Source organism: Nanorana parkeri, unplaced genomic scaffold (assembly GCF_000935625.1).
Source record: "Nanorana parkeri isolate BGI_ZX_2015 unplaced genomic scaffold, ASM93562v1 scaffold1958, whole genome shotgun sequence".
NCBI lineage: Eukaryota > Metazoa > Chordata > Amphibia > Anura > Dicroglossidae > Nanorana > Nanorana parkeri.
The window spans coordinates 7,270-18,995 of NW_017308226.1; the positions used below are offsets into that span (position 1 = coordinate 7,270).

Below are 11,726 nucleotides of genomic sequence, written 5' to 3' on the forward strand. Positions count from 1 at the left end.
TACGGACTAAGACTGGGATGCCATTAGAGGGCGGAGCCAACCCAATACTGAACCCTACGGACTAAGACTGGGATGCCATTAGAGGGCGGAGCCAACCCAATACTGAACCCTACGGACTAAGACTGGGATGCCATTAAACTTCATGTGCGTGTAAAGGTGTCCCAATACTTTTGGTAATATAGTGTGTATTTTATTTTTCAGGTGGAATGTGATGTAATCCCTCATGGTGGCCACTAGATGGAGCTGTGGTGAGCAGGAAAAAAGCATTTATTGCCTATGCTCCTCGGCTCCACCTAGTGGCCACAATGAGGGATTACATCACATTAAATAAAACTTCATTACAATTTTGGAAAGAAAGCCCCGTGGCATGGGACGGTGCAATCTGTCTGCAATGCAGTAAGTGGCACTCACGGAGGTGAAATGCTCGTAGCTGTCACAGGGGTAGCTGAAGAGGCCGCCGGGGGATCGGATGCTGTGCGTGTAATAGAGGAACGCTCGGAAGTGGTCGCAGGCAAACGCCTTCAACATGTCTGCCAATGAAAGGAAATATGTTATATAACAGACCCCAATACACAGAGGGGGGGGAGCAGCTGTGCCTGGCCTCTCTCTCTCCTGTGATCCATTCAGCCCGCCCTCCCTATAATGCTCCGCCCCTCAACTATGACATGTGATATGTTCCATTCAGGCCGCCCTCTCTATAATGCTCCGCCCCTCAACTATGACATGCGATGTGTTCCATTCAGGCCGCCCTCTTTATTATGCTCCGCCCCCTACTATGACATGTGATGTGATCCATTCAGCCCGCCTTCTCTATAATGCTCCGCCCCTCAACTATGACATGTGATGTGTTCCATTCAGTCCGCCTTCTCTATAATGCTCCGCCCCTCAACTATGATATGTGATATGTTCCATTCAGGCTGCCCTCTCTATAATGCTCCGCCCCTCAACTATGACATGTGATGTGTTCCATTCAGGCCGCCCTCTTTATTATGCTCCGCCCCCTACTATGACATGTGATGTGTTCCATTCAGTCGATCCTCTATAATGCTCCGCCCCCAACAATGACATGTGATCTGCTCCATTCAGGCCATCCTCTATAATGCTCCGCCCCCAACAATGACATGTGATCTGCTCCATTCAGGCCCTCCTCTATAATGCAGTTCCATTCAGGCTGCCCTCTCTATAATGCTCCGCCCCTCAACTATGACATGTGATGTGTTCCATTCAGGCCGCCCTCTTTATTATGCTCCGCCCCCTACTATGACATGTGATGTGTTCCATTCAGTCGATCCTCTATAATGCTCCGCCCCCAACAATGACATGTGATCTGCTCCATTCAGGCCATCCTCTATAATGCTCCGCCCCCAACAATGACATGTGATCTGCTCCATTCAGGCCATCCTCTATAATGCTCCGCCCCCAACTATGACATGTAATCTGCTCCATTCAGGCCACCACCTTTTTAACACTCCGCCCCCAAGTATGACATGTGATATGTTCCATTCAGGCCATCCTCTATAATGCTCCGCCCCCAACTATGACATGTGATATGTTCCATTCAGGCCATCCTCTATAATGCTCCGCCCCCAACTATGACATGTGATCTGCTCCATTCAGGCCATCCTCTATAATGCTCCGCCCCCAACTATGACATGTAATCTGCTCCATTCAGGCCACCACCTTTTTAACACTCCGCCCCCAAGTATGACATGTGATATGTTCCATTCAGGCCATCCTCTATAATGCTCCGCCCCCAACTATGACATGTGATATGTTCCATTCAGGCCATCCTCTATAATGCTCCGCCCCCAACTATGACATGTGATATGTTCCATTCAGGCCATCCTCTATAATGCTCCGCCCCCAACTATGACATGTGATATGTTCCATTCAGGCCATCCTCTATAATGCTCCGCCCCCAACTATGACATGTGATATGTTCCATTCAGGCCATCCTCTATAATACTCCGCCCCCAAGTATGACATGTGATATGTTCCATTCAGGCCATCCTCTATAATGCTCCGCCCCCAACTATGACATGTGATATGTTCCATTCAGGCCATCCTCTATAATGCTCCGCCCCCAACTATGACATGTGATATGTTCCATTCAGGCCATCCTCTATAATGCTCCGCCCCCAACTATGACATGTGATATGTTCCATTCAGGCCATCCTCTATAATGCTCCGCCCCCAACTATGACATGTGATCTGCTCCATTCAGGCCATCCTCTATAATGTTCCGCCCCCAACTATGACATGTGATGTGTTCCTTTTCAGGCTGCCCTCTATAATGCCCGCCCCAAGTATGACATGTGATGTGCTCCATTCAGTCTGCCCTCTATAATGCTCCGCCCCCAAGTATGACATGTGATGTGCTCCATTCAGTCTGCCCTCTATAATGCTCCGCCCCCAAGTATGACATGTGATGTGCTCCATTCAGTCTGCCCTCTATAATGCTCCGCCCCCAAGTATGACATGTGATGTGCTCCATTCAGGCTGCCTCTTTTTAACGCTCCGCCCCCAACTATGTCATGTGATGTGTTCCATTGAGCCCAGTTGTTTGCGGAGGTGAATGACCCCTCCCCCCCCTATCCTTCCGTGTCTATATAGATAAAACCGCAATGCGGAGCCTCACCTTTACCAATCTGCAGGATTGCCAGCAGCTTGTGGGGACACCCCGCCATGTGCTTTCCTCCGTTCGGGTAAAAATCAAAATGTCCGACTGGTTGTGCTAAACCGAGTCCTGTCGTGAAGAACAAAATACCAATTACCATCCCATTGGCCCGACGTTCGGACTCCGCGTGCCGCGGGACAACCAGTGCCGAGCGGGTAAGCAGCGTGTCCCATCTCATCCCGTGGCCGGTCCGGATGGCAGCGCTGCAGACATGGGCGGAGGACCCCGAACAGCCAACACCACACACAATCTCATCTCCTGGACCGCAAATTCCAGATGATCCGGAACCAGCGCATGTGGACCTTCCATACGAAGAGTCTGTAGAGTTGTGTCATTGTCCGTGTGTCATTGTCCGTGTCTCATTGTCCGTGTACCATTGTCCGTGTCTCATTGTCCGTGTCTCATTGTCCGTGTGTCATTGTCCGTGTCTCGTTGTCCGTGTCTCGTTGTCCGTGTCTCATTGTCCGTGTGTCGTTGTCCGTGTACCATTGTCCGTGTGTCATTGTCCGTGTCTCATTGTCCGTGTGCCATTGTCCGTTTCTCATTGTCCGTGTCTCATTGTCCGTGTACCATTGTCCGTGTGTCATTGTCCATGTCTCATTGTCCGTGTGTCATTGTCCGTGTGTCATTGTCCGTGTCTCATTGTCCGTGTCTCATTGTCCGTGTCCCATTGTCCGTGTCTCATTGTCCGTGTGTCATTGTCCGTGTCTCGTTGTCCGTGTCTCATTGTCCGTGTGTCATTGTCCGTGTCTCGTTGTCCGTGTGTCGTTGTCCGTGTGTCGTTGTCCGTGTCTCGTTGTCCGTGTGTCGTTGTCCGTGTGTCTGTCTCGTTGTCCGTGTCTCGTTGTCCGTGTCTCGTTGTCCGTGTCTCGTTGTCCGTGTCTCGTTGTCCGTGTCTCGCTGTCCGTGTGTCTGTCTCGTTGTCCGTGTCTCGTTGTCCGTGTCTCGCTGTCCGTGTGTCTGTCTCGTTGTCCGTGTCTCGTTGTCCGTGTGTCTGTCTCGTTGTCCGTGTCTCGTTGTCCGTGTCTCATTGTCCGTGTCTCGTTGTCCGTGTCTCGTTGTCCGTGTCTCATTGTCCGTGTCTCGTTGTCCGTGTCTCATTGTCCGTGTCTCATTGTCCGTGTGTCTGTCCCTTCTCCTTTCTGAAGTCCCTCCGACCCCCGGCCCACTTATATCTGAACACACATGGAGCTCCGGCACGCCGGGGACACATTGACTGCTGAACCAACAGTAATTTTATTGTACTGTGTAAAGTTAACGTTGCGTTCATTCTAAAGGGACGAGTATGTTGTCATATGGAGGCCGAGTCATCCTCAAGTGTGCCAAGGTGGAACTCACGAGGTCACATTATGGACCTGATTTACGTGTGTACATTGATAGCTTAGTCATGCCCGATGAAGGGACCCCGAGTGGCCCCCGACACGTTGCTTGATGATGAGATGTGTGGACATCAATGAAATGACCGCTCGCTGAAGATTTGACTTTGGTGCGCTGGTGAAATACTTTACCATTTGGATTTGCTATCAAGTCTGGTAAAGAACATGGACTCTAGTGAACCTGTAACGTCCAAGGTGTGTTCTGCCTAAAGATAGAACAATGGGATGGGAGGGATGAGGGAACAGCTTGCTTTGGGGAGGTAGATCAAGGCTCTGAAATAATGATCACAGGCTGCAATACCACCGGCCACCACCAGACGGAGACTTACAACAGCAAAAAGTTTTCCCGGCACCCTCGCCAGCCGATTAAAAACAGAGGTTTTAGATACACGCACTACATAGAGGTGCCTTGGCGCGGCTGTGCGTCTTTCCCATTTTCTGCAGAAGTCGTGTATCCAAACCTCTGTTTTTAACCTTAGCCGTGAGACACGTTTTTTCACATGCCGGCTGGCGAGTGTGCCGGGAAAACTTTTTGCTGTTTTATTAGAACTGATGACACAAAAACCGCACTATACCGCATCACCACAAATACTGCTTCCAACGTCTCAACATCTGGACAACATCTCAAGATCTTCCCCCCTGCACCCCCGTCCTCGACGTCACATCTTCATTCACCTCTTGGTGAGTTTCTACATATCACACACGTGTCCTACACTCACCTGTATCACCGTTTTTTACCCCCGTCACCAATCAACACCAACATCCAACGCGTGACGGACGGGTCTTCATCCACCCCCGCCCATCATCCGTCACACCAGCATTCCAGAACAATACCAACCCATCTGAGTGTTCCTCAAAGTGGACGTCCATCTGTCACAGGTCTCGGCTTGGCCGTGGAGCTTCCCCTCCCATTATTGTTTCTTCTGAGACTGCAGCATAGAACATCAATGTGGGATCTGCGTGTGTGTGCGCACATTGCACCGCTCCCCGCACTTCACCTTCTACTCCGGGAGAGAAAGAGACGTATTTATATCTACCAGTTATCTTCTCGGTGTCCGTGTGAATGACGTCCACAAAACCAGCGTCGGAGGGATCAAGACGAACTTCTTCCGCCGTGTTCTCGAAATATGGCCGAGCCGGGTCCAGACCTGCGGAGAGGAAGATACACTGTAATGGGACGGACATCATGTGGTTCATATGTATCTAGAGGAAGATTTCTCATCTGTGATCTTTTTAGATTTTCATTTGTTATCCATTTTTGTGGCCTGTGCAGAAAGCAGAGTTGTGGGAGGGGCCCAGCAGGCTCCACCCACCACAGTCTGCCTGCAGAAAAGGGGCGGGGACAAGACCAGTCACCCTGTACAAGGAGAGAGAGCAGCAGTGACCGGTCTTTATTACAGGAGGGGGCGGAGACAAGACCAGTCATCCTGCACAAGGAGAGAGAGCGGCAACAATGTAACACCCCAACCTGGACCAATGATACAATGTAACACCCCAACCTGGACCAATGATACTATGTAACACCCCGACATGGACACAATGATACAATGTAACACCCCAACCTGGACCAATGATACAATGTAACACCCCAACCTGGACCAACGATACAATGTAACACCCCAACCCGGACACAATTATACAATGTAACACCCCAACCTGGACCAACGATACAATGTAACACCCCAACATGGACATAATGATACAATGTAACACCCCAACCTGTGTAACACCACCAACCTGATACAATGTAACACCCGACCTGGACACAATGATACAATGTAACACCCCAACCTGATACAATGTAACACCCCAACATGGACACAATGATACAATGCAACACCCCAACCTGGACCAATGATACAATGTAACACCCCAACCTGATACAATGTAACACCCCAACCTGATACAATGTAACACCCCAACCTGATACAATGTAACACCCCAACCTGATACAATGTAACACCCCAACCTGATACAATGTAACACCCCAACCTGATACAATGTAACACCCCAACCTGATACAATGTAACACCCCAACCTGATACAATGTAACACCCCAACCTGATACAATGTAACACCCCAACCTGATACAATGTAACACCCCAACCTGATACAATGTAACACCCCAACCTGATACAATGTAACACCCCAACCTGATACAATGTAACACCCCAACCTGATACAATGTAACACCCCAACCTGATACAATGTAACACCCCAACCTGATACAATGTAACACCCCAACCTGATACAATGTAACACCCCAACCTGATACAATGTAACACCCCAACCTGATACAATGTAACACCCCAACCTGATACAATGTAACACCCCAACCTGATACAATGTAACACCCCAACCTGATACAATGTAACACCCCAACCTGATACAATGTAACACCCCAACCTGATACAATGTAACACCCCAACCTGATACAATGTAACACCCCAACCTGATACAATGTAACACCCCAACCTGATACAATGTAACACCCCAACCTGATACAATGTAACACCCCAACCTGATACAATGTAACACCCCAACCTGATACAATGTAACACCCCAACCTGATACAATGTAACACCCCAACCTGATACAATGTAACACCCCAACCTGATACAATGTAACACCCCAACCTGATACAATGTAACACCCCAACCTGATACAATGTAACACCCCAACCTGATACAATGTAACACCCCAACCTGGACACAATGATACAATGTAACACCCCAACCCCTCCCAACCAATGTCACAAAATAACCGAGAGGAGATGAGGCAATGGTTTTACACTTCAGGCTTTGGACAGAGGGGTTGCACAAAGGTCAGAGTGACCAACTCTAGGATGAGTTGACATGCAGCCTGTTCATTCTGTGCTTATCTCCCATTTATTGCAAACTGCCGGATTCCCTCCCTTCTGAGGCTCCTGTGTCCTCCCGGCCGGCATCGTACAGATGCATTTTATTGGGCTATATCAGAACTTCAATGTGAATTTAACTCCTCGCAGTCCCACGAAATGACCAGTACCAGGAAAATACCAATTGATATGTAATAATGACGCGGAGCTCACAGTGTCTTTCATTCCTATTATATCCGATTCTATTCACCGGCTGAGTTTCTATATTCACCTGAAGTTTCTTTAGCAGATGGGCGATCTCCGCGCCAACGACGCGCCCATTGTTGGCGGCCTGCACGTACAGCAATACGTTTCCCGATCCGCGGCGCCAATCCACCCCGATACAGTTCACGTCTTTCAACAATATGAGCTCCTGATGGGGGAATTGTTGGATTTAAAGGCGATACAAAAGGAGGAAATAAATAATACATCCCCCCTCCCCTCCCCCACACAGAGAATCACAAGCAGAATCTTGTATATAATAATGATATTGTGTCTCTATATTCATTCTGATATTCTAGGTGCATAAAACGTGCCGTATGTGAGCACACGAAGGATGTAGCTAGTGGATTGTAGGTCCTTATTATTTAAAGGAGAACTACGGGGTCAGGGCTTTTCCCCATAGTTCTCCTTAGGGTAACGGGAGGACATATACTAGCGTCCTCCCGTCACCCTAGGCTCAGTATATAGGGAGCTACAGCTCGCGGTATACTGAGACGCCGCAGCCAGGACGGATCCCGACAATTGTGCCATGATCCGCCCAGCTGCGTGACTGACAGCTGGCTCAGCCTATCTAGAGGCAGAGCCAGCTGTACCCGCCCCCTCCCCCGTCCGTTCCGCCAGTCAGCGCTGGAGGATCGGAGCGGGGAGAGGGGAATGCAGCCCCTCCCCTGTCACGGCAGAGAGCCGTGACAGGATCGAGAGGTGAGCGAACGCTGGTATGTGTTCTCTCACTTCCCGATCTACTGAGCCGACCTGTGACAGTCTCATTGTCACAGGTCGGCTAGAACTATGAGGTGAGTGAAAAGCCCCTCCCCTCCCCCCCCCTCATAGTTCTCCTTTAAACTCTCATCATCCCCAATCATACACAAAACGTAAACAATTAGGTGTGAATACGTTTCAGATACAAATGGAAAACATTTGACATGTAAAGGATAAAATACAAGAAATTGATGTAAAATCCCACTATGGACTATAAGGCCGGGTTCACGCCTGGGCGCTGATCGAAGCGCTGAAAAACGCTCCACAAGTGAAATCCTATTAGCTCCGATGGGCATGGTTCCCACCTGGGCGTATTTCAGCGCGATTAGTCGCGCTGAAAAACGCCCTACGCTCGAAATACCCTGTATCCCTGAAAATAAGACCTAGTACTATTTTTGGGAGTTGCTAAAATATAAGACCTACCCCGAAAATAAGACCTGGTTGTTACCATTCCCGGGGCCGGTGGTGGCATAAGGGGGAACTTGAAGAGCCGCGGGAGAGAATCAGCGGTGCCAACGAAGCCGGCGCTAGAGGAAGCGTGGCGGCAGCGCATGGAACAGAGCCGATGCTTCCTCTATAGCCCCGCCTCCTGTCACAGGCGGAGTCATACCAAATGCGCTCCGCCTGTGAGGAATCCATAGTGAAAGCTTCGCTCATTCTGGCCAGCGATTGGTTACCAAACTTCTCTTGGAAAGGTACGGCGCCCCCAATTGCCCTGATCACCCGATTCTTAACTTTGCCATTTTGGATTATTTAATTTGGATTTGCGTTAACTTTGGATTGTTACATATTAAAAAAAATAAAATAAGACCTAACGTGTTTTTTTGGAGCCAAAAAAATACAAGACGGTGTCTTATTTTCGGGGGAAACACGGTAGTACATGAGCTTCTTTGGGGCGTATTTCAGCGCGTATCCGTTGGTATTCCCGAGTGTGGCTCGGGGTTAACAAAGCGGTAACCCCCGAGCCACACTCGGGAATACAGCTTAAGAAAGTTTAAAAACTAAAAAAAAAACTAAAAAAAGATGGAGAAAAAAAAAAGGAAAAATAAAAATCATACCGCCAGGGAGGTTACAAAACGAGCGTCGAACACGCGTTTCAGTAAACAAAAAAACGTGTTTTGAAACGTGCTAAAAACGCGCCTATTTGGAACGCCCAGGTGTGAACCCAGGCTGAGGGTGCCCACACACCTTACCATAATCGTACGATAATGGCGGGAAATCCCGCGATCGTACGATTATGGTAAGGTGTGTGGAAGTCATGCGACCTCCGCTACTGTAAGGTCGCACGACTTTAAACTTATGAACACGTTCGAAAACCCGCCGAGCATCGTACGACGTTCGGCGGGTGTGTAGCTTGTTCGTAAGATAAAAGCCGGACGGGCCGGTGTGCAAGCGCACACTGCCCGTTCGGCATTGCGGTCATCGGAAGCCCGCCCCTCAGGGGGGCGCGGCTTGCAATCATCGCAAGTACGATCTACCTGTCCAAGATAGGCAGATCGTAAGTTTTTAAAATTACCTTACAACCGACGCAAGACAAAAGTCTAGCGATGGTTGTAAGGTGTGTGCCCAGCATGAGAAAGAATTGGAGAGGTGAATTAAAGGAGAACGATGGGGGAGTGACTTTCATTCATCCTCATAGTTTGAGCCGACGTGTGACCATGATGTCACTGACAGTTCCCATTCGGAGACGGTTGGACGCACTGTGACAGCCAATCACAATGAACACATGATCAGGAAGCTCATGTAATGCCTCTGGCATTGCTTTGTCTTAAAGGGCCGGCGGGAGGAGGTTCACCTTCTGGGCTGACTGACAGACTGACGACTGAGAAGATCAGCACTGGTGAAGGATGAGGGTGACAGTGTGAGCACTTTGGTATTGTACTATCATATAAATCCGTAGCCGACACTCACGTGGCACATGTCGGACACCCAGTTACTCTCCGCTCGGTCGTCCATTCCGTGTACGATGAAAACGGTCTCACGGGAGGTCCGGAATGAGGAGGCTCTGAGGCCGGGAAGGTCCCTGGCGCTGATGTTCTGCACAAACTATAAAACGAGATTCCGGTTTGGGTCACATGAGATTTTGAGGTGACCCACCCCCACCCAGCCCATTATCTGTTCACGGTCCCGGTGGACTATTGCAAAGGTTTGCCCACCCGAATTCTCGGCTACTGCAATGTGGTAAGGTGTATGGGGTGTGAAGTATATAGTGTGTGAAGTATTTAGTGTGGGAAGTGTATGGAGTGTGAAGTATATAGTGTGGGAAGTGTATGGAGTGGGAAGTATATAGTGTGGGAAGTGTGTAGAGTGGGAAGTGTATGGAGTGTGAAGTATATAGTGTGGTAAGTGTATGGAGTGGGAAGTGTATAGTGTGGGATGTGTATGGAGTGGAAAGTGTATATAGTGTGGTAAGTGTATGGAGTGGGAAGTGTATAGTGTGGGATGTGTATGGAGTGGAAAGTGTATATAGTGTGGGAAGTGTATGGAGTGGGAAGTATATAGTGTGGGATTTGTATGGAGTGGAAAGTGTATGGAGTGGGAAGTATATAGTGTGGGAAATGTATGGAGTGGGAAGTATATAATGTGGGAAGTGTATGGAGTGGAAAGTGTATGGAGTGGGAAGTATACTGTATGGAGTGGAAAGTGTATGGAGTGGGAAGTATACTGTATGGAGTGGAAAGTGTATAGTGTGGGAAGTGTGTAGAGTGGGAAGTGTATGGAGTGGGAAGTGTATGGAGTGGGAAGTGTATGGAGTGGGAAGTGTATGGAGTGGGAAGTATATAGTGTGGGAAGTGTATAGTGTGGGATGTGTATGGAGTGGAAAGTGTATATAGTGTGGGAAGTGTATATAGTGTGGGAAGTGTATATAGTGTGAGAAATGTATGGAGTGGGAAGTATATAGTGTGGGATGTGTATGGAGTGGGAAGTGTATATGGAGTGGAAAGTATATAATGTGGGAAGTGTATGAAGTGGAAAGTGTGTAGAGTGGGAAGTGTATGGAGTGGGAAGTGTATGGAGTGGGAAGTATATAATGTGGGAAGTGTATGAAGTGTGTAGAGTGGGAAGTGTATGGAGTGGGAAGTATATAGAGTGGGAAACGTATGGTGTGTATATCACACACAGTCACAATTATCACCATAGCACTTCTGCCTTGCAGCACTGAGGTTCCAATCGCAGTCAGGATACTTAGCTGCATGAGTTTTGCATGTTCTTCCTGTGCTTGCATGGGTACCCTCCACAGACATGCTGATAGGGTTATAGACTCCTGTCTAAATCTACCCATGTATGTGAGAGAGGGCTCTTAGATTGTGAGCTCCTCGGGACAGGGACTTGCGGGGTGTTAATTGTCAGCACTGTATTAAAATTCATGTTTGGAAATTTGAGCAGCAATACGGGCAGACAGAAGTCAGAGTGACAGACACACCTGGTGACACTCCAGGATCTCTCGGGTCAGCAGGAAGAACTGGGTGTTTATCTTCTCCGGAGTCCAGGGTTGTGCAGCTAATGGCCGCTGGAGGGTCCCAGACCACGGCGCGGCATCCGAGAAACAGCCGAGGTCTCCATAGCAGATTTCATGACCTGGAGGTGACAGAGAAGACATAGCGAGGACACAAAGAAAAGACAGAGAACACACATTGAGACAGAGGACACAGAGTAAAGACAGAGAGGCGACAGAGAAGACACAGAGACCACAGAAAAGAGACAGAGAGGACACAGAGAGGTAACAGAGAGGACATAGCGAGGGCACAAAGAACAGAGGACACAGAGAAGAGACAGAGAGGTGACACAGAAGGCA

General features: G+C 48.9%; 1 protein-coding gene across 1 annotated transcript in view; it reads right to left on the reverse strand.

Annotated features, from left to right (window-relative positions):
• Nucleotides 1-11,726, reverse strand: part of LOC108800211 (pancreatic lipase-related protein 2-like) — a gene marked incomplete at its 3' end in the record, with an annotated part of 28,013 nt that overhangs the window by 7,047 nt on the left and 9,240 nt on the right. The window contains exons 4-9 of the mRNA XM_018572175.1: nucleotides 11,355-11,509; nucleotides 9,842-9,967; nucleotides 7,182-7,322; nucleotides 5,091-5,220; nucleotides 2,639-2,746; nucleotides 412-530 (exon numbers count right to left, since the gene is read on the reverse strand). Of these exons, the coding sequence (XP_018427677.1) occupies nucleotides 412-530; nucleotides 2,639-2,746; nucleotides 5,091-5,220; nucleotides 7,182-7,322; nucleotides 9,842-9,967; nucleotides 11,355-11,509 (779 nt within the window). The remainder of the gene's footprint in view (nucleotides 1-411; nucleotides 531-2,638; nucleotides 2,747-5,090; nucleotides 5,221-7,181; nucleotides 7,323-9,841; nucleotides 9,968-11,354; nucleotides 11,510-11,726) is intronic.